The sequence below is a fragment of the Dendrobates tinctorius genome, unplaced genomic scaffold (assembly GCF_039654945.1).
Source record: "Dendrobates tinctorius isolate UK_male_01 unplaced genomic scaffold, ASM3965494v1 ptg000019l, whole genome shotgun sequence".
Taxonomy (NCBI): domain Eukaryota; kingdom Metazoa; phylum Chordata; class Amphibia; order Anura; family Dendrobatidae; genus Dendrobates; species Dendrobates tinctorius.
The window spans coordinates 60778550-60802220 of record NW_027361687.1 but is presented as its reverse complement, the minus strand read 5'-3'; the positions used below and the strand labels follow the sequence as shown (position 1 = coordinate 60802220).

Sequence of the window (23671 nt, the reverse complement as noted above, 5' to 3'; positions counted from 1 at the left end):
TGAGTACGCCGACACCCCATATGTGGGAGAAACCTACTGTATGGGCACACGTCGGGGCTCGGAAGAGAAGTAGTGACGTTTTGGAATGCAGACTTTAATGGAATGCTCTGCGGGTGTCATGTTGCCTTTGGAGAACCCCTAATGTACCTAAACAGTGGAAACCCCCCACAAATGACACCATTTTGGAAACTAGACCCCCTAAGGAACTTATCTAGATGTGTGGTGAGCACTTTGAACCCCCAAGGGCTTAACAGAAGTTTATAATGCCCGGGCCTGAAAATAAAATCCTTTTTTTCCACAAAAATGATATTTTTGCCCCCAATTTTTTTATTTTCCTAAGGGTAACAGGAGAAATTGGACCCCAAAAGTTGTTGTGCAATTTGTCCTGAGTAGGCTGTATGTGGGGGTAAAACACTGTTTGGGCGCATGGCAGAGCTTGGAAGGGAAGGAGCGCCATTTGACTTTTTCAACGCAGAATTGGCTGGAATTGAGATCAGACGCCATGTTGCGTTTGGAGAGCACCTGATGTGCCCAAACAGTGGAAACCCCCCAATTATAACTCCAACCCTAACCCCAACACACCCCTAACCCTAACCGGAAAATGGAAATAAATACATTTTCTTTTAATTTTATTTTTTTTCCCTAACTAAGGGGGTGATAACGGGGGGTTTGATTTACTATTTATGGCGGTTTTTATTTTTGGCAGCTGTCACACGCTAAAAGACGCTTTTTATTGTAAAAATAGTTTTTGCATCACCACATTTTGAGAGCTATAATTTTTCCATATTTTGACGCACAGAGTCATGTGAGGTCTTATTTTTTGCGGGACGAGTTGACGTTTTTATTGGTATCATTTTCGGGCACGTGACATCTTTTGATCGCTTTTTATTCCAATTTTTGGGACACAGAATGAACAAAAACCAGCGTTTCATGAATTTCTTTTGGGGGGGTGCGTTTACACCGTTCCGCCTGCAGTAAAATTGATAAAGCGGTTTTATTCTTCGGGTCAGTACGGTTACAGCGATACCTCATTTAGGTCTTTTTTTATGTTTTGGCGCTTTTATGCAATGAAAACAATTTTATATAAAAAATAATTATTTTTGCATCGCTTTATTCTGCGAGCTATAACCTTTTTATTTTTTTGCTGATGATGATGTATGGCGGCTCGTTTTTTGCGGGACAAGATGACGTTTTCAGCGGTACCATGGATATTTATATGCGTCTTTTTGATCGTGCGTTATGATAAATCATTTTTTGCTTCGTTTTTTTTTTTTTTTTTAAGGGGTTCGCTAAAGGGGTTAACTAATGGGACAGTTTTATAGTGCGGGTCATTACGGACGCGGCGATACCAAATATGTGTACTTTTGGTTTTTTTTCCAAAAAAATGAATTTATTAAGGAATATTTTTTTTTTAAATTTATTTAGTGATTTTTTTTAAAATTATTTTTACACTTTTTTTTAACTTTATTACATTGTCCCGGGGGGACATAGCTGTCCTGTGACAGATCGCTGATCTGTCACATCACAGATCACTGTGACAGATCAGCGATCTGTCACAGGCACTGCACAAGACTTCCTCCTTGCCTGCACTTTGCAGGCATGAGGAAGACAACTCCCTGCAGGCCCCCGTTGCCATCTTGGATTCGGGGACCTGCAAGGATGAAGCCCCCCGCAGCAGCGCTGCACATTGTGCTGCTGTGGGGGGCTCAGGGAAGCACGGAGGGAGCCCCCTTCGTGCCGATGCATCCCTTTAACCCCCGGTACACCGCGATCGTGTTTGATCGTGGTGTGCAAGGGGTGAACGTGTCGGGGGCGGACCGTGACCGCCCCTGACACATTGTGCCGGGTGTCAGCTGTGATAATCAGCTGACACCCGGCCGCGATCAGCGGCGCTCACCACGTGGGCGCCACTGATCGCTGTGACGTACTATCCCGTCCCTGGGAATTAAGTCCCAGGGCACATGGACGGGATAGTACGTCACATGACAGAAAGGGGTTAAAATTATAAACTGTTCATGTCTTTGTCAGTGGGAAAACTTACAAAATCAGCAAGGGATCAAATACTTATTTCCTTCACTGTATATACATATATTATATTTCATGTTACGCTCTGCCTTTATATTTTCAGCTTCATCACCTAAAGTCACTGAAACTGTGAGTATTGCCTAAGAATTCATCTTAAAGGGGTTGTCCCAACTGAGGAACTTATTGCCAATTGCTGAGGGTCCCTTTAATGGGGCTGTGAGGTGCCCCATCTGAATGTAGGCACCCGCGCCCGTCTCTTCATGAAGATGGGTGCTTCAGAGCTTCGTTCTTGAGAATGTTGAGATCTTCAATGATCAGTAAGTCATGTTCCAGGCTCCTCAGGTTCTATACTCTGCAGTGAAAATAAAGCATGACTCCTGATGATCTGCAGACCCCGGACAATCCCACACCCCTACATGCCAGCCCAATGCCGCATATACCGCCAGCAACAGCGCAACTCCATTTACACAGAAGAAAAACATTTATAAAATATTCTATTAAATAAAGGACCCAAGAAGATGAAAATTAAAATAAGATGTTAGATGAACGTGTCTGGATTTTATTGTGATCTCCTCTTTTGTTATACAGTACGCTGACACATTTTTGCAAATCCAGATGTAACATCCGCAGCATATATCCCACTTCTGCACTTAGGACATTGGTCTTGTTTTTCACGTGTAATAGGGCTGATCTATAACGTTTGAGTCCTCTGTGACCCCCGGCCGAGGTCTGCTCCCATCAGTACCAGAAGGAATCCCGATGCCGTCTGTTCTCTACGATGCCCATGGCTTCCATGATTTCCTCCTGAAAGGTTTTCAATGATGGGACGTAGGTTCTCTCCAAAGCGTCATCCGCAGACGTGTCCTTAGGGCCGTCTACAGAAAGGAGAGAAGTTAGGAATGTGACACAAACTATGTATGTCAGACTACTTAGGGGGTTTTCTGGGGTCTCTCACACCGGTATCTAAACCGGGGTGGCCACACCAAACACCAGCATGTAGCCCGGCAGTGACAGCACCGAACCCCAGTATCTAGACCAGCAGTGGCCACACCGAACACCAGCATCTAGACCAGCAGTTGCACACCGAACACCAGCATCTAGACCAGTAGTGGCCATACCGAACACCAGCATCTAGACCAGCAGTGGCCATACCGAACACCAGCATCTAGACCAGCAGTGGCCACACCGAACACCAGTATCTAGTCCAGTAGTGGCCATACCGAACACCAGCATCTAGACCAGCAGTAGCCACACCGAACACCAGTATCTAGACCAGCAGTGGCCACACCGAACACGAGTATCTAGACCAGCAGTGGCCACACCGAACACCACCATCTAGACCAGCAGTGGCCACACCGAACACCAGTATCTAGTCCAGTAGTGGCCATACCGAACACCAGCATCTAGACCAGCAGTAGCCACACCGAACACCAGTACCTAGACTAGCAGTGGCCACACCGAAACACACTGAACTGGGAGTTCTGTGGAAACTGTTTGGGTAAGAATACAAGGACAGAACAATGGAAAGGACACCATTGTAGGCATTTACTACAGGCCGCCTGTGCAAGCTGAAGACATGGATGAACTCTTTATGCATCAAATGGCCAAGTTCTCCAAAAAATATGACATAGTTGTCATGGGAGATTTCAACTATCCAGACATTTGTTGGGAATCTCTCTCAGGCAAAACTAACAGGTCAAGGAAATTCTTATCCTCTCTTGCTGACAACTTTATCTTCCAAAAGGTAGGGGAGAAAACAAGGGGAACTGCTACCTTGGATCTAATCCTTATAAACAGGGAGGAAATGGTTGAGGAGGTAAAAGTGGCTGGGACCCTAGGAGGTAGCGACCATGCTATTTTAGAATTTTGGATAACTAGAGGCGGAAGACCTGTGAAGACTCAGACGTCAAGGTTAGATTTCAGAAAGGCAGATTTTAAGGGATTCAGAAAGAGAATTGGAGGGATCCAATGGCTGGATATCCTTAAAGACAAAAATGTCCAGGAGGGATGGGAAATCTTGAAAAATGAAATTCTCAAAGCACAGTTGTTAACAATTCCGAAAAGAGGGAAGAATAGGAAGCATTTAAGGAAACCAGGATGGATGAACACAGAACTTAAGCACATGCTAAAAAGGAAGAAAGAAATGTTTATAAAATGGAAAGAGGGAGGCATATCTAAAGAAGAATATAATGCTGTCTGCAGAACCTGCAGGGCACAAATCAGATTAGCTAAAGCTGAAAATGAATTGAGGCTTGCAAGAGATGTCAAAAGCAATAATAAAGGATTTTGGGGATATGTCAAAAGTAAAAGAAAAGTCAAAGATGCTATAGGATTTTTACAGGATGAAAATGATGAAATGGCAAGACAAGATGTTGAGAAGGCCAAACTTTTAAATTCCTATTTTGCATCTGTTTTCTCTCAGAAAGGAAATGTAACATCAATTGTTCTTCACTGTCCTATTAAGGGAATAGAAGAATCCAGGATATCTATAAACAGAAAGATAGTGAGGAAACACTTAGCTAACCTAAATGAATTCAAGTCTCCAGGCCCAGATGAATTACACCCCAGAGTACTGAAGGAGATAGCAGAAGAAATTTTTGAACCCCTCTCCATAATCTTTGAAAATTCTTGGAGAACAGGAGACGTGCCAGAAGACTGGAGAAGAGCAAATGTTGGTCCTATCTTCAAAAAGGGGAAGAAGGTGGACCCAGGCAACTATAGGCCGGTGAGTCTGACTTCTATACCAGGAAAGATCTTTGAACAAATTATTAAACAACATGTATGTCACTACCTGGATAAGAATGAAGTGATTAAACAGAGTCAGCATGGGTTTGTAACTAATAAGTCATATCAGACTAACTTAATTTCCTTCTATGACGGAATCACTGATTGGGTGGATCAAGGAAATGCTGTAGATATAGTATATCTTGACTTCAGCAAAGCATTTGACAAAGTCTCTCATACAATCCTTACTGAAAAAATGACTAAGTATGGAATGGACAAGGCAACTGTTAGGTGGATTCATAACTGGCTTAGTGATTGGACCCAAAGAGTGGTCGTAAATGGCTGCACATCCAGTTGGAAGAATGTCTCAAGTGGGGTACCACAGGGCTCTGTCCTGGGCCCTGTATTGTTCAACATCTTTATCAACGATTTAGATGAAGGAATTGAAGGTAAACTGATTAAATTTGCTGATGACACAAAGCTAGGAGGGATAGCTAATACTAGAGAAGAGAGAGAGAGGATTCAAAAAGATATAAATAAACTGGAGCAGTGGGCAGCAACTAACAGAATGGTTTTTAACAGGGAGAAATGCAAAGTACTACATCTGGGAAATAAAAATGAAAAAAGCATATTCAGAATGGGAGGAATAGGGCTAAGTGACAGCACATGTGAAAAAGACTTGGGTATACTAATAGATCACAGACTGAATATGAGTCAACAGTGTGTGATGCAGCAGCAAAAAAGGCAAATGCAATTCTAGGATGTATTAACAGAAGCATACAGTCTAGATCACGTGAAGTCATTATTTCCCTCTACTCCTCTTTGGTCAGACCTCATCTGAAATATTGTGTCCAGTTTTGGGCACCACATTTTAAAAAAGACATCAACAAACTGGAGCAAGTTCAGAAAAGAGCGACCAGAATGGTGACCGGTCTGCAAACCCTGTCCTATGAGGAAAGGTTGCAGGATTTGGGAATGTTTAGTTTGCAAAAGAGAAGACTGAAAGGAGACTTAATAGCTGTCTACAAATATCTAAAGGGCTGTCACATGGTAGAAGGATCAACTTTATTCTCATTTGCGCAAGGAAAGACTAGAAGCAATGGGATGAAACTGAATGGGAGGAGACAGATTAGATATTAGAAAAAACTTTTTGACAGTTAGAGTGATCAAAGAGTGGAACAGGCTGCCACGAGAAGTGGTGAGTTCTCCTTCAATGGAAGTCTTCAAACAGAGGCTGGACAGACATCTGACTGGGATGATTTAGCAAATCCTGCTTTGAGCAGGGGGTTGGACCAGATGGCCCAGGAGGTCCCTTCCAACTCTACGATTCTACGACATTGTTTTAGCTAAAGCAAGTGACCACTGCATACAATAAATAGCAGATTCCTACGGAGTCCTCACCCTTCCACTGCTCAGGGATGATACCATCTCGACGCTGGAAGACGGGTTTAGGAATGATACGTCCAGTTCGTAGCGACACTCTCACCCGCTCGCCCTCCTCTGTGTACCGCCATTCCACCGATGTTGGCTGCCTGGAGAGAAAAAAAAATAAAAAAATCATAAGATCATGGCCATATGAGTAGTAGAGATGAATGATTGAAAGGACGAGTGGCTCACTTGTCTGTCGGGTCCACGAGGGCCACGTGATTAAGCAACAGAGGAGCTTCACTGGGTACATATGTCCCTCTGTAACTACCCGACTTCCCAACGTGGCGATAATGCTAAATATCAAAGGGAGAAAGTGCAAGATGTGATTATCTGTTTACAGAAAGGCCTAGAAGTCAACAAGACACTGTGCACATTAGTGTATATGCCTCTTGAAATAAAGCTCCAATTCCCTGATGAAGGCTACATGAGCTTGCAAACAGCATGAACGTATGTCTGGACATTCTGAATGTACGCAGCAGGCTCGGGAGCAGAGCGTGGGATCTGCAAGTACGAAGCGTGCTCGGGAGTTGAGCCAGGATCTGCTGGGACGGAGCAGGCTCAGGAGCTGAGCAGGGGAACTGCAGTGCCCCTACTTTTTTCCATGCAGTGTATATACACACAAACACAGGCATCTGTATCAGGTACGTTTCTGCCTCTCACCGTGTTCAGATTCTCCACCACCACCCAGTTACGCGCCCTTATAACTTGTGACACCTTCCCCTGTTTTCCTGCATCTTTACCAGCGAGAACTTCAACCTGGAAAACAAAGCAGATAAAACTTAGGGCACAAAACCTTAACACCAAAAAACCGTGCGAGTCATCATTGACTACTTTGGTGCATGTAGACCTAACGGTCTGTCTGCGCTGAAGCCTGACCGCGACTGTGAAGTGCAATCACACGTGTGCACACCCAACAGGATGGCAAAATCATCAAAAATCGCATCATTTCGGCTATTTTTGTTGCAGATTTCAGGGTTGAATTTCAATGCAAATTGTGAAATAGGTGGCAAATCCGTCTCGGAAAACACCCACAATAGGGTCACAAAACTAATCTCTGCTACTTACTGTGTCACCGCGGAAATACGCCCACTCATCATTCCTGATGGGCTCCACAAATATTTTCGATCTCCTCTTTCCAGGAGGGTTTTTCCGCTGAGCGGCTATTGTAGACGGCCGGCTGGTGCCAAAGCGGTAGTCGCGGGGTAACTTTATGACCTTGGAGGGCGCAGAGAGGAGAGCGGTGAGACGCATGTCTGGAAGAAAACAACCAGAGGCCCTGAAGCTTAGTAATTTCTCAGTAATGAAGAAAGAAAATGTCCGCAGCAACAATATTCTACACCCCCAGCTGAGAGGTCCAATGGGCGGGCTCCACCCCACGGCTGCGAGGTCCAATGGGCAGCCCAGCTAAGAGGTCCACTGGGCGAGGTCCAATGGGCAGCCCAGCTAAGAGGTCCAATGGGCAGGCCCCATAGCTGCGAGGTCCAATGGGCAGCCCAGCTAAGAGGTCCACTGGGCGAGGTCCAATGGGCAGCCCAGCTAAGAGGTCCAATGGGCAGGCCCCATAGCTGCGAGGTCCAATGGGCAGCCCAGCTAAGAGGTCCACTGGGCGAGGTCCAATGGGCAGCCCAGCTAAGAGGTCCAATGGGCAGGCCCCATAGCTGCGAGGTCCAATGGGCAGCCCAGCTAAGAGGTCCACTGGGCGAGGTCCAATGGGCAGCCCAGCTAAGAGGTCCAATGGGCAGGCCCCATAGCTGCGAGGTCCAATGGGCAGCCCAGCTAAGAGGTCCACTGGGCGAGGTCCAATGGGCAGCCCAGCTAAGAGGTCCAATGGGCAGGCCCCATAGCTGCGAGGGCCAATAGCCAGCCCAGCTAAGAGGTCCAATGGGCGGGTTCCACCCCACGGCTGCGAGGTCCAATGGGCAGCCCAGCTGAGAGGTCCACTGGGCAAGCTCCACCACACGGCTGCGAGGGCCAATGGGCAGCCCAGCTAAGAGGTCCAATGGGCGAGGTCCAATGGGCAGCCCAGCTAAGAGGTCCAATGGGCAGGCCCCATAGCTGCGAGGGCCAATGGGCAGCCCAGCTAAGAGGTCCAATGGGCGGGTTCCACCCCACGGCTGCGAGGTCCAATGGGCAGCCCAGCTAAGAGGTCCACCCCACAGCTGCGAGGGCCAATGGGCAGCCCAGCTAAGAGGTCCAATGGGCGGGTTCCACCCCACGGCTGCGAGGTCCAATGGGCAGCCCAGCTAAGAGGTCCACCCCACAGCTGCGAGGGCCAATGGGCAACCCAGCTAAGAGGTCCAATGTGCAGCCCAGCTAAGAGGTTCACTGGGCGAGCTCCACCCCACGGCTGGGAGGTCCAATGGGCAGCCAAGCTAAGAGGTCCACCCCACAGCTGCGAGGGCCAATGGGCAGCCCAGCTAAGAGGTCCAATGGGCGGGCCCCACGGCTGCGAGGGCCAATGGGCAGCCCAGCTAAGAGTTCCAATGGGCGGGTTCCACCCCACGGCTGCGAGGTCCAATGGGCAGCCCAGCTAAGAGGTTCACTGGGCGAGCTCCACTCCACGGCTGCGAGGTCCAATGGGCAGCCAAGCTAAGAGGTCCACCCCACAGCTGCGAGGGCCAATGGGCAGCCCAGCTAAGAGGTCCAATGGGCGGGTTCCACCCCACGGCTGCGAGGTCCAATGGGCAGCCCAGCTAAGAGGTCCACCCCACAGCTGCGAGGGCCAATGGGCAACCCAGCTAAGAGGTCCAATGGGCGGGCCCCACGGCTGCGAGGGCCAATGGGCAGCCCAGCTAAGAGGTCCAATGGGCGGGCCCCACGGCTGCGAGGGCCAATGGGCAGCCCAGCTAAGAGGTCCAATGGGCGGGTTCCACCCCACGGCTGCGAGGTCCAATGGGCAGCCCAGCTAAGAGGTTCACTGGGCGGGCTCCACCCCACGGCTGCGAAGGCCAATGGGCAGCCCAGCTAAGAGGTCCAATGGGCGGGTTCCACCCCACGGCTGCGAGGTCCAATGGGCAGCCCAGCTAAGAGGTTCACTGGGCGGGCTCCACCCCACGGGTGCGAGGTCCAATGGGCAGCCCAGCTAAGAGGTTCAACTGGGCGGGCTCCACCCCACGGCTGCGAGGGCCAATGGGCAGCCCAGCTAAGAGGTCCAATGGGCGGGTTCCACCCCACGGCTGCGAGGTCCAATGGGCAGCCCAGCTAAGAGGTCCACTGGGCGAGCTCCACCCCACGGCTGCGAGGGCCAATGGGCAGCCCAGCTAAGAGGTCCACTGGGCGGGCTCCACCCCCAGCTACAAGGATAGCTTCATTTTAACCACTTAAATTACTTGGTCATTAGCAGCCGCTAACAAAAGACAGATTATTGGGGGGGCGCTGCTGCGCAGAAAACTGAATACAGCACAAGCAGAGTTGACCTTGGACCCTCGTTCCCGTGATCAGTGGTGGTCCCAGTGGTGAGATCCCCAGTAATTGTACCCTAGTGACGTACTAAAGGACTACAGATGACACTCATGCCACAGACCCTGCAGAACACGTGCATAGGAGCGGTGACCTTCACCACACTGCCCCACACCTCTCACCTCCTTCTCCCACTGTCCCCGAAAGCCTCCGACCCCTCACCCACAGAGCCTGGCGCACCCGCCGCACAGCGTCTGACTCTGGGCAAATCCTGCAAGTTTGAGCCAGGAAACAGATTCCCCGAGGATAGAGGCCGTCAGTGCCGCAAGGCATCATGGGAGTTGTAGTGTTTACACGGCGCTTGCACATCTTTTTTTTTTTTTTATAAACTTTATTTACAAAACTTCTCTGCGAGCATTTTCCTTCTGTAATCTGTAGAAATTTGGCGGAGTGAATGCAGCCTGTAGACACAGACAGATGATGTCTCGCTCCCTCCGGAGCTGCAGATGTGTTATTGATGCCATTTATTAAGGATGCAGACAGCTGCCATGTTTGCGCTTTTGCTTTTCTCTCCCTGTCTTCCAAAAGCCCTTTTTATTTTTTTGCACAAGGGCTTGTTTATTTTATGAGGGCGATTTGTAATTCTGGATGACACCGTTCATTACACAATGAAAATGACTGAAGAATGAGGAAACAGAGTACAGTGGAAAAAAAACGCATTCCCACCATTCTTTTTTAGGTTTTGTTTTGCAGCGTCCAGTGTGAGGTAAAAATGGCTTCGTAGCGCGATTCTCCAGGTCAGGACAATTACAGCCATCCCAAACTTGTGTAATGTTTTTATGTGGTAAAAAAATCTGAAATTTGTAAAAAAAAAATTAAAAACTCAGCTTGTGCCATCATTTTATTCTTTCTTTCGTGAGGGCTTGTTTTTTGTGTGTGACGTGCTGATGTTTTTTGACACCAATTTGGTGTACATATTTTTTTTGGAGGGGGGACAAAGACCAGAAAAAAATCATTCTGGTATTCAGATTTTTTTTCTCATTGCAGAATGTACCGATTTGGAATAATTTCATATTTTTAATAGATCAGACTTTTCTGAACACAGAAATTGTTTTATTATTTTTCTCATTTTTATTATTATTTTTATTTCATATATTTTGTATTATTATTATTTTGCATTTTTCCTTTATTTTTAGACATTTGAATTTTTTTCTTTACTTTTATTTTATGTATTTTTATTTTACATATATTTTATTTATTTTTTTTTATTCTTTGTTTTTATGTTTTATTTTTTTTCCCCACCCATCATTGGACTTAAGCATGTGATAGCACAGTATGAATAAAAATCACAGTCTCCTACGAACCTCAACCACAAGATAGACTTCACAGGACAAACAAGATGGTGGTTATAGGGGCCTTGGCCTGGCTGCCATGGTAACCCATCACATTGAGGTATCAAAATGGACGCCATGCCATGATCATGGCAGCAGCATTGAAGTGGTTAATCAGATTGGAGCTTGAGGGAGCTGACATCAGCCCTATGTGGAGTGGGTTCAGCTCCTAATGTATGTGTCATGGAGAGTGAAGCGTACACCTTAGCTGATGCCTACAGAGGCCCGGTCTCCATGATGACGGCGCTGTTGCTTCTCCACAAGCCAGGGTGCGTCAGAGGGAACAGCGGGAAAGAGGGAGGTTACTGGTCTTCCCAATCCTCTGTGGTTCTGGCTCCAGGGTGCAGCAATGACGCCATTGACCTCTGCAAATTCCTCATAGTCAAGTTTCTCCGGACTGAGGATCCGTTTCATGAGATAGACCATGGACAGAGGAGGCCAGTGAGGTGCAGAGTCTAGAGGGGGAAAAGGACTAAGGTTGCTCCTTGGAACATAAGGGGGCCCCAAAAGGTGGGACATATGGGAAGGCCAATACTATTAAAGACTCATTATATTTGGGGAGTCCTGACATAGAACTGGGGTCCACAAGCTTTTCAGGTGAGGTACTGCATTTTGCAAAATTTTCCAAAATTGTTGACAACTGAGCATACACAAATACCTGACACGCAAACACAAGGAGAACATGCAAGCTCCTTGCAGATGTTGTCCTTGGTGGGACTTGAATCCAAGACCTCAGAGCTGGAAAGCAACAGTGCTAACAACTGAGCCAACTCAGATATTTTTATTGCCATTAAAGGGTGTTGTCCAGTCCAAACCGATACGTCTGCAGTCACTCTGTGTGACCACAGACTCATGAATATGCAGTGAATGTGCTGGGGGGATTCTCCAGTTTCTGACTCGGGACCACTTTTATAGCGCAAGCCAAGCCGCCTGTGAGTAGAAGAAAGCACAAGAACAGAGAGGTGCCAGCTCTTTCTGGACACCTCGGAAGGTTATAGAGGAGCGGTTAATGTAAGCTACCACAGTCGTTTTCTCATCACAAGACAGGATTGTGACATGATCACCATGGAACAGCGTGCAGCAGATCTCCCGAAAATACAGTTGTCAGTGATCTCAGGGACCGAAGTGAGTGCAATATACCATCATGTCTAAGGGTTCTTTTACATTTGCCGTGTGTCACTCTCACGCCCTGACTGGTTGGCGCGAGCGTGGGGGCGAGGCCCCACTATTCCACAAACCAGACTACCAGGGGCGTGATTAAGCAGCTACCTTGGTGTTCGCCGGAAACTCTGATGGTGAGGTCAGGCTTGTGCGGAAGGTACAAGCCAGGTGCCACCCCAGGGTGGTGTCTGGCTGAGGCTGCTGATCCCACTGGGGGACGGAACGATAGGACAGGTGTGGGTCACAGGCACGACTGGCTGACAGGCAGGTGAGCATGGCTGATACTTGGATGAGTAGGCAAGCATGGCTGGTACTCAGGCAGGCGGGCGTGGCTGACAGGCAGGCGGGAACGGCTGAGACACAAGGGGCAGGAACTGACTCGGAAGGCACAGGAACACTGGCAGGAATGAGTGGTGTATGGAACAGGTAGAGACCTGTTCAGACTGGAGAAGCAGGGATGGACTCAGGAAGGACGGAAACACGGACAGGTAAGAGTAGTGTGTGGGAACAGGTAGGGACCTGTTCAGACTGGAGGAGCAGGGACCAATAAAGAGCTGCAGGAAGCGGAACGAGAACGGAGTGATGAGCAGAGCAGAGTCGCTGGTTGCAGTGCAGCAAGATGAACCGCAAGGAATGCGGAGCACAGGCAGAGCAGCAAGAGCGCGGAGCAAAGGCAGAGCAGCAAGAGCGCGCAGCAAAGGCAGAGCAGCAAGAGCGCGCAGCAAAGGCAGAGCCGCAAGAGCGCGGAGCAAAGGCAGAGCCGCAAGAGCGCGGAGCAAAGGCAGAGCCACAAGAGCACGGAGCAAAGGCAGAGCCGCTAGGAGCGCGGAGCACAGGCAGAATGAGAGGACATAAGGATAGACAAGGGTCACCCTCCCAGGGCTGTGGGGTACTCGGTACTGGGCCGGTGTCGGCGGGATGTGTCACAGCAGCGGTGACCCAGTCTGTGGCCCTGGTCGCCCAATTAATAGAGGAAGTTTGAATGGTGGAATGTAGTTGATTAAAGGAATAGTTCGTGACGCCACCTGTGGTGTTCGGCAAGTGAGATTTTAAGCCGACGCTGCATGCAGATCCTCTGGGACTGGTGGTGTGGTGCAGCCAAGATGGTGTAGCTCCCCACAGGTGGAGCTGTAGTCCCAGGGCAGTGTAGGGGTAGAGGAGAGGCACCGGCGGTGTAGAAGCTGGTACCCCGATGTAGTGGTACAGGGTGTGTTAGCGCAGGAATAATTGGAGGACACCAGGGCATGTAGTTCCAAAGCTTTACTCACAGTCTGTAGTACACACAGGTGCCTGTCCCCGTACTGTGTCCTCCGGGTCAGGGACTCAGTCAACCTCCAGGTCAGATGGAATACTCCCTTTCAACACTCCGCCAACATGTGCCTTTCTGAACGTCTCCTCTTATAGCGCCTTTGGTGTGAAGTACTCCTAGTACTGAGTTACACTGGAGTTCCTCCTGACAGATGTTCCCAAGAACCATACTTGTACTGCAGACAGCTGCAGCCTGCTTCGGGGACTCCTTACTCCTGAGTCCCGGCTCACTATCCAAGTTGCTGTTGTGCCCCCAAGTCTTAGATGGGAGTAGTGCATTTACAGCCCACTACTCCACCGGTGTCTGCTGTAGGACCATTAGTATCCATACAACCTCGGGGACCGGGCCCCGACTTTGCGCTTAGAACTTCTGGGCAGGGTTCTCTCCTAACCCACGTCCTCTGTTCCCTTTTACTCCTTCGTTCCGTACTAGTCTCTCCTGCTTATGGAAAATCAGGTTTCTGTTCAATGTCTTTCTCCTTCTTTCCTTTCCCGTGCCAGCAGACCCAGGTCACTGAGGTCTGCTGCAGCACCTCCTTCCTCCATCACTCTCCCAGGGATCCTCTCTTCTCACTCTCTCCTACTGACTGACTGACAGACTGACCTGAAATCCTCAACCTTCCCGCTCTTTTATGTATTCTAACTCCACCCGCCTCCCAGCATGTTTAGTGTTCCAAGCAGGGAGCAACCAAAGGTGCTCTGCTACACTCCAAGCAGGGAGCCGCAATGTGGCTTTGCTGAACTACTGTGCTGTGTGGGATGCAGGTGTTGGAGCGTGGTCATGAGCCTCCAACCTACCTGGATGGTGGGGTACCACACCTCAGGAGGAGGTGCAGTACCTCTTTGGCAACGGAATCCTCAGGGGCGGCACAGACACAGCAGGGAAAGGAGCCACAGACAAGGAGACCAACAGACAGAGGTTAGGACAGAGTTCAGAAAAGGTCAGAAACAGGATAAGATACAGGAATAGGACACAGTACACACAAGGACGGACACAAACAAATACTGGCCAAACACACAGGCCTGAGTATGCAGCCCCCTAGGAGGCGGAAACATAAAACACCAAGCGCACGGAAACACATCTGGGTATGCAGCCCCCAGAGAAGCCAAAATGACAGCACAACAAGCTGGAAAGAGGTGACATCATATGTAAATATTCATAAGATAGATGTGATAGAAATAACCGTTCCAGCTTATTGCAAAACAGTGTTGGACACACTGCAGACTCAAATATAAACCGAAATTAAAAAACAGTGCAACAAAGTCCAAGATAAATTGTGGTTAAAAGAATCACAAATCCTTATTTAAGTTCCAGGAAGAATAGCAAATGAGGCTAAAAAAATGACACATGAAAGCTCAGCAGAGTAATGGTGAACAGGGCTCCTAAAAAGGTATCATTATAAGTATGAAGGGAACCTGGTTAATGTAAAAGGCATATGGTCACAGGAGAAAAGACACCAAGGGCTAACAGTAAATGGGTGACCAGCATGAAAAATGTAAAGGGAAAAGTCCCAAGCTGAACACCAAGATGGATAATAAAATTATAAAGTGCCCATGAGACCAACAGACTAAATCACATACATACCAGGATGAAGGAGACACTGTGCACCACACTCTGAAACCCCAACGCGCGTTTCGGAAAACGTTCCTGCCTCAGGGGGTGTGTAGCAATGGTGGTGTACAGACTATTTATAAGTGCCCATGAAAAAATCCAGCCAGTAGCGTCAGGAAGCTCGGACAAGCCCCCCAACCCTCACCGTCACCACAGCTGGCGCCGACGAAGACACGGGGCCCCGTGATGTCAGACGCCAGACCGTGGGCGTAAGTAGGCAGGGCGGAAGCCGCGTCTCCTGGCGCATGCGCAGAAACAGATGAACACATCGCGGCCATCTTGTAAACGGCAGACGAGAGAAAATGTCCCTTGTAAGTACAAGGGTACATACACAGCGCAAACTGGCAAACAATACACAAAAAGAGGCATGTAAAGAAGCGAACTAAACGCAGGAAGTACGTGTATGTATACATAATAACAAAAAAACATATATAAAGGTAAGTAGTACCATCAGGTATTAACACAAGAATAGTAACAAATATTATGAAAAGGGGCATACAAAAAATAATAAATAAATCCTCCTGCCATATCATATTATATTTCTCAGCACCAAAAAAGGGTGTATAAACAATAATAGCATAAATCAAATATGTACATACAAAGAAACATAGTTGTAGGCATATAACCACATGAGCACATAAACAGTCAGCAGAATACCCTACAAATGGAAAACATATATCCTAAGCAAGTCCATTATAACATCAGTCATTGGAGATCTTCATTTTCGCTAGAGCAAGTAGGTACGAAATCCAACCGAAGGATAAGCAGACAGCAGCAAAATAGGTATCACGGTGAATAATCACTAAAATAAAAACAAAAGTTAAAAACAAAGCCACATAAACAGTATCAGTAATAAAATTGCAACCTAGGGATAATTACAAAAAAGGGGCAAAGGACAAGCATTCATTTAAACCGTGTGGATGGACTGTTTTGCAGACCGACATTTTCAGGAAGACAACCGCCACCAATTCTCTTCTTTATGCGTCATCCGGACATCCGGAGCGTGTAATTCGAGCAATTCCCATGCGGCAATTTTGTATGTGCATATTTGATTTATGTTATTATTGTTTATACACCCTTTTTTGGCGCTGAGATATATAATATGATATAGCAGGAGGATTTATTTATTATTTTTTGTATGCCCCTTTTCATAATATTTGTTACTATTCTTGTGTTAATACCTGATGGTACTACTTACCTTTATATATTTTTTTTGTTATTATGTATACATACACATACTTCCTGCGTTTAGTTCGCTTCTTTACATGCCTCTTTTAGTGTATTGTTCGCCAGTTTGCGCTGTGTATGTACCCTTGTACTTACAAGGGACATTTCCTCACGTCTGCCCTCTTACAAGATGGCCGCGATGTGTTCATCTGTTTCTGCGCATGCGCCAGGAGACGCGGCTTCCGCCCGCGGTCTGGCGTCTGACGTCACGGGGCCCCGTGTCTTCGTCGGCGCCAGCTGTGGTGACGGTGAGGGTTGGGGGGCTTGTCCGAGCTTCCTGAGGCTGTGTGCACACGCTGCGGATTAGGTGCGGATTCATCCGCACGGATTTTGTAAAATCCGCAGGTGAAACCGCAGGTCAAAATACCTGTGGTTTTACCTGTGGATTGCTCTGCGGTTTTGCCCTGCGGTTTTTCATCTCCTGAATGGAGGACATGGCAAACTTGCAGCAGAATCCGCAGAAAGAATTGACATGTCAATTCTTTCTGCGGATTGAAAACTGCAGATAATCCGCGCGGAAAATTCCGCACCGTCTGCATTGCGGTTTTTGATTCCCATAGGGAATCATGGTACTGTAGTCCGCAGCGTCCAAAACCGCTGCGGAACCGCAGCAAAATCCGCAGCGTGTGCACACAGCCTGACGCTACTGGCTGGATTTTTTCATGGGCACTTATAGTCTGTACACCAGCATTGCTACACACCCACTGAGGAAGGAACGTTTTCCGAAACGCGCGTTGGGGTTTCAGAGTGTGGTGCACAGTGTCTCCTTCATCCTGGTATGTATGTGATTTAGTCTGTTGGTCTCATGGGCACTTTATAATTTTATTATCCATCTTGGTGTTCAGCTTGGGACTTTTCCCTTAACATTTTTCGTGCTGGTCACCCATTTACTGTTAGCCCTTGGTGGCTTTTCTCCTGTGACCATTATGCCTTTTACATTAATAGGGTTCCCTTCATACTTATGATGATACCTTTTTAGGAGCCCTGTTCACCATTACTCTGCTGAGCTTTCATGTGTCGTTTTTTAGCCTCATTTGCTATTCTTCCTGGAACTTAAATAAAGATTTGTGATTCTTTTAACCACAATTTATCTTGGACTTTGTTGCACTGTTTTTTATTTTCGGTTTATAGCCCCCAGAGAGGTCAGAAGCTGGACAGGACCTGGCACCTCAGCAGCAAGATACTGACTGAGGGAAATAGTTGCTCAGGCATCCTTCTATGGGCAAGGATGCCTTAAGTACTGGAGACCTCTTGACAATTGGCCGGGGACACATTAGGCAGGTGCACACTGACTCAATAAGAGCCAGAGAGTTCTGGCGCCGCCCCCCCATGGGCACAGCCAGGAAGTATGCAGGCAGGAGGCAAGGCGGCATACAGCATGGAGTTGGCAGAAGACAGAACTCACAGCATGGCCCGGAGTAGTAAGTTGGTGTGTAAGGCAGGTGGGGGATGGGAGGCCATGTAGTGATGCCGGCAGGGTTGTTACACCGTGTTTTTGAGGGCTATTTTTGCGGCCCCAATAGATTTATATGGGGCCGCAAAAACAGCCAACAAAAATACATCGGAGCGCCGTATGGCCGTATTTACGACCGTGAAAAAAAAATCGAGCTTGCTCAATGTTTTTCACGGCTCACGGACATGGCCTCCATTTCAATCAATGGTACCGCAAAAACAACAGTAGCTTGTTTTTGCAGTACACCATAATTGTGGATTGGCGTTTTTTTTCCCTCCATTTTGTGATGAGAGAGAATATTTTTATGTGCCAGAATGGAAACCGCAGCTGCGGATCCGCAAAAAGAATTGACATGCTGCGGAAAATAAAACGCTGTGATTCTGCGCTATTTTCCGCAGCATATGCACAGCATTTTTGCATTTCCCATTTATTAACATTGTGTGCACTCTGCACTGCGGATTTGAGGCAATTCCACGCATCCAAAAAATGCGGAAAAGCATCAAAATCCGCAACGTGTGCACATACCCTTACAGGAAGCGCCACTCCTGTAGAATAAGAAAACACCCACATCGAAAAAGAAGGCTCATTGCCTATAAGAGAACCAAAGCCGGACGTCATGGAAACACTTATTATTTGTTACACCCATCAAGTTGGTTATACGTTATATCATATTTAGGAAAAGCCCCCATGATCCTCTGCTATGGCTTCAACTGTTTACTCTCTTCCCATACACAGGGAGTTCCCGCCCATGAGGACCTGGAAAGTTCTGAATTACTGTCTTCTATTGTCTGATTACCCCCTTGAGCTCATATAGCGGGACACGTGGAAGGAAGATGCAAGTGCTGATTGCCAGGGAGGAGGGGGTGACATGTGGAGCAGTTTTGTGAACTGGCTTACCTGCTTTCAATTAAAATATGTGGCAGGCCAAAATTTGGGACTGTCCTGCTCAACCTGTGGCCATTGGCAGGTTTCCTTCGGCTCTTGGTAATTTTCATTTAAGGGGTTCTCTGGCAGCGCTCAGGAGGCCATTGGTACATGTGAGGACGCGTGTATGATACCTGCTGCCCTGCACAGCTCAACACCATAAGTGCCACTCACCTTTGAATGAACGGGGATGGACAACCCCTTTAATTATTATAAATGACAGAATGAATATTTTCTCCTCAGGGGGGCACATATGCTACTACTACCATTACAGAATGAGCTGATAAAAGGAAAGATTCTGCTGCGGAGGTCCGACCTGTCATTGGAGACCCAAGATACAGACTACTTTGCTAATAAAGAAGAGGACAAGTTACACCAGTCAGCGAACGTCTTCACTGGGATCGATGCAGCAGGGACTGTAGACGTCAATAAAAATGCTTAGTGATTTGTGGTGGGTTCCTTTCCCGAGAATCGCTTGCTTAGAAAATTAGCTCACTGCTAGAAGGAACAAGCTGTTTACAGATGATGTCTCTTCTTTATGGAGGCATCTTTGGCTTAGCTATGATTTAACGCTTTTTAACAGGTCGAACATTCACCTACAGGTGGCACCAGAGAGTATTCTCTTATTTGCGGAGAGCTAATTTGCATACTTCTTCCCATGATTTCCTATAACAGCTGTATCTCCACAATGAGAGACAATGCTCTTGTCCCATTTACTAGATGGCTCATTTCTTTATTCTGGGAAATTTTGACCATGCTAATAAAACTCTGCTCTGACTAGTGTAAGAACATATATAGTGATGTAATATGATGTCATAATGGAGCTGAGTCCACAAGAAGTCTGAAGCTTCAGAGACTTCAACGCCAGCCAGCAAGTGGTCAGAAAGATGCAGACAGAGGAACTACATGGTGAGTTCAAGAGACGCAGCATGGAGGTGTCACCCATCCAAGTGCAAGAAAGCAAGGAGCTTCATAAAAAGACCCCTGAAAAAGGTCGTCCTCCCAGGAGCAGGCACTATCATCTCAGGAGGAGAGTGTTTGGTCACCGATGTAGAACCGGCCCCACAGGTTGGTATATCTAACATCACATTATTTTCTACTTGGACCCAGGGCTGCCACTAGGAATTTCAGGGCCCCATACCGGCAAAATTTTCAGGGCCCCTTGAGACTCCATCCAGGCTCCACCCCAACCCTCAAACTGTCCACAGTCCCACCGCTCTCTCTTGGAAAAACTCCACTTCTCACCAATCACACATTAAAAGTTCCCATCACCAGATCACAATTATAGCCAGCAGCTTTTGTTTTGGCCAAAATATTTTTTTTTAATCTGACACCATGACAAGGTAGATTCCTCTGGCCGAGCTCTACTCTGAACTATTAAAAATTTGTTAAAATATCCAATACAATTTAGGTATATTTTTACTTATTTTTCAATATTTAAAATTAACAATAATATCACAAGCAAAGGGACAAATACCACTGCATCATGACCAGACACAATATGACCACCACATAGTGATACCACATACAACGAATAAATACAGCCACACCATGACCAGACCACATACCACCACCATAGTGACTGAATAATAGCACATGCAAGGGACAAATACCACACCATGACCAAACCACATAGTGACTGAATACTACAATACTGATCATTAATAAAAAAAAAAAAATACTATCACCTGAGATCTGTACTTAGTATGCAGTGTCTGTGAACAGGTAATACAGTGATCACCCGTGACATTATACCCATGAGCTCTTTATATAGTGTCAGTGTACAGGTAATACAGTTATCACCAGTGACAATATACACAGGAGCTCTGTATATAGTGTCAGTGTAAAGGTAATACTGTGATCACTGGTGACATTGTACACAGGAACTCTATATAATGTAGAGTCAGTGTATAGGTAACACACTGACTCACCAGTAACGTCTCTAGGTGAAATTCTTCATCTTCATCCAGCACAGACCGCCATCACTTCTTCCAGCTAGGACTTGTCTCTGCAGGAAATAACAGGTATCTAGAGCTCCGCTTGCAGAACACATTACTCAATTTTTTCCCAACTACTACACTACACCAGATGAAGAAAAAAAAAGGCAACAGTGTTGCTCTGCACAGTAACAGGACCACCCCTTTATAACAGTATCCTCAAAATATTAAAATAAATACATGACTGCAGTAATAATATCCCTTAATCCCCTATGGTAATAATATCATAATATCTTATGATCTTATGACTCTTAATATCCCTTAATCCCCTATGGTAATAATATCCGCCATCCTGACTCCAGGCATATGTTCTCCCATTTTGCCCCCATATGAGCTCCCCATCTGTCCCATGAGCCTGCCTCATCTGTCCCATGATCCTGCCCCATCTCCATCATATCCATCCTGCCCCATCTGTCTCCATCCTGCCCCATGTTTACATCCTGCCCCCGTGTCTCCCATCCTGCCCATCTCCATTCTCCCCCATGTCTCCCATCCTTCCCCGTTGTCTCTATTCTGCCCCATGTGTTTACATCCTGCCCCCATGTCGCCCATGTCTTCATTCTGCCTCATGTGTTTACATCCTGGCCCCCCGTGATTCCATCCTACCCCGGGCTTGCCGCTTTCAATAAAAAAACTTTCTCTTTACCCGGCTTCGGTCCAGCGCCGAAGTCCACCCCAGGCATTTCAGCGCGGACTCGCCGGCAAATGACAATGACGTCATGCGCCGGCGACATGTGCGCTGATGTAAGCTGTCAGCCTCTGATTGGTTGATTTTAACTACAGCAATAGAGTTTAACTGAACCTGCGTCTCGGACGCAGATTCAGTTACTGCACCAGTAGAATCCTGCCGCTGGGGCCCGATGACCATACGCCAATCAGGGCAGTAAAGCCCTGATGGCGGCCCGTTAGACCACCAATAGTAAGGGAAACTTCTAGGCCAGGCAAGGCTCCCTAGGAAAAGGTATACAAATCAGCAAACTGGTTTTCTCTATTGCCACCTTGTGGCATTAGCGGTTTAATAAGTCAATGTCCACCAGCCCTGTAATGAGCCTTGCTGTTGTGAATTCTCTCTCTGGCTTCCCTCTGGTGATTACTGAAGATAGTGGAGCTGGTCAGACTGAGAGTTCTATTTCTGGGCTCCCTCTGGTGGTTACTGGAGGTAGTGGAGTTGATCTGATTGACAGAGGCTTGCCACCTGATAATGAGGAAGACGATTGGAGATCTGGGGTTTCTGACTGGGATTTAAGACAGTTGACTCCCTCTATCCCTACTGGTGATTTTCTTCCTGTGCCCCCTGAGGTCTGATGTCTCCTGCTCTTTCCCTGCATGTTCAGCTAAGTGGTTCATTTGCTATTCTGTTTGCATTTGATCTGGTTTTGTTTATCTCTGCTTTGTGCGGGTCAGCCAGCTCCGGCTGGGGCTGTGCTGAATCACCGCCCATATGTTACTGCATGTGCCAGTTTTGTCCCCTTTTATATTGGTCTCTTTTTGCTTTGCTTTCAGAATATACCAGAGTGCTGATATAATGGGGGCGAAGTCGTGCGACTTCAGTGTTTTTGTGCATCAGACGTGTTGGACTTTTTGCAGGGTTTTTTGCATGATTGCAGACAGTGTCTTTCCTTTCCTGTCTAGTCAGTGTAGGTCCCATCGTTTGCTCAATCAATTATTCTGCCTGCGTTTGTGTTTTCATCTTGTATCACCGACAATATATGTTTGGGAGCTATCTATTCCTTTGAGGTCTGCTCCGGGGCAGTTTAGATTTCCCCTTTCTTGCTTTAGGCTTAGTTAGCTCTCCGGCTGTGCCGAGGCGTCTAGGATCATCATAGGTATGCTCCACAGCTACTGTTAGTTGTGTGGACAGGATCAGGGGTCTGCATCCGCTTAGTTTCCAACCTCTCTGGTTTTCTGTGGCTTAGCCTGGCCTGCTATCCTCCTCGGTTACCCATTCAACACCTTGCCAAATGACTAAAAGATGTTAGTCAATCCAGTATTTTCCTTCTTGACTCCACTAGGTGGCAATAGAGAATTCTGTAGTTTTGCAACTTCTGAGGGATTCTGGGAGCTAAAGTAGAACAGCTGAGGGATTCTGGGAGCTGTAATTTTAGGGAGCTGTAGTTTTGTACCTGTTGGAGCACTCTGTGAGCTGTACTTTTGCAACCAACGAGGCATTCTGTGAGCTGTAATTTTGCTACAGGTAAAGACTTTCTGGCAGCTGTAGATTTCCCACCACTGGAGTATTTGGGGAGCTGAAGTTTTGCAAATGCTGAGGCATTCTGGGAACTGTAGTTGTATAATGTCTGAGGGATTCTGGGCGCTGTTGTTTTGCCACAGTCAGGGCATTTTGGGAGCGGAAGTGATGCAACCAATGGGGCATTCTATAAGTAAACATGTGGCAGAGCTTTGGATTAACCCCTTAACGACCGCCGATACGCCTTTTAACGGCGGTAGTTAAGGGTACTTAAACCACAGCAAAAAGTGTATAGCGCCCCCAGAGGGGGGTAGCCGAGACCCCAGAGAACATGATTCGGTCGTCCCCGATTTTGCGATCGCCGTTATTAACCGTATAACGGCGACCGCAAAAAAAAAAGTCTGATGTCATTTAATTTCTCTCTCTGATGTGATCGCACATCAGAGGAGAGAGAAATAGGGTCGCCGATCCCCCCCGGTGGTCCTCGGCCCACGAGCTTCCCCTCCTTGGGCGCCGCCATCTTCTTCCAGGAAGAAAATGGCAAGCGTATGCGCAGTGCGCCCGGCGAGATCTGACGGCCGACACCCGGCAAGATTTCATTCATTCATTCAAAGTACATTTTGATCACTGTGATAAACCCTGTCACAGTGATCAAAATAATAAAAATAGTAAATAAACCCCCCCTTTATAGGGAAAAATAATGAAATAAAGAAAATATATTTACTTTCATTTTTTCATTAGGGCTAGAGTTAGGCTACAGTTAGGGTTGGAATTAGGGCTAGGGTTGGAGTTAGGGTTAGGGGTGTTGTTAGAGTTGGGATTAGGGTTGTGTTG

The 23671-nt window shown here is 47.3% G+C and overlaps 1 protein-coding gene across 1 annotated transcript; it reads right to left on the bottom strand.

Moving 5' to 3' along the window:
* Window positions 1-2550: 2550 nt before the first annotated feature.
* MRPL24 (mitochondrial ribosomal protein L24) lies at window positions 2551-9915 on the bottom strand. Its single transcript, XM_073567110.1, has 6 exons — window positions 9759-9915; window positions 7243-7430; window positions 6838-6933; window positions 6367-6470; window positions 6151-6281; window positions 2551-2900 (listed from the first exon to the last, which is right to left on the bottom strand). The coding sequence occupies exons 1-6, from the start codon at window positions 9910-9912 to the stop codon at window positions 2764-2766; spliced, it is 810 nt and encodes a 269-aa protein (XP_073423211.1). The 5' UTR covers window positions 9913-9915; the 3' UTR covers window positions 2551-2763.
* Window positions 9916-23671: the final 13756 nt, after the last annotated feature.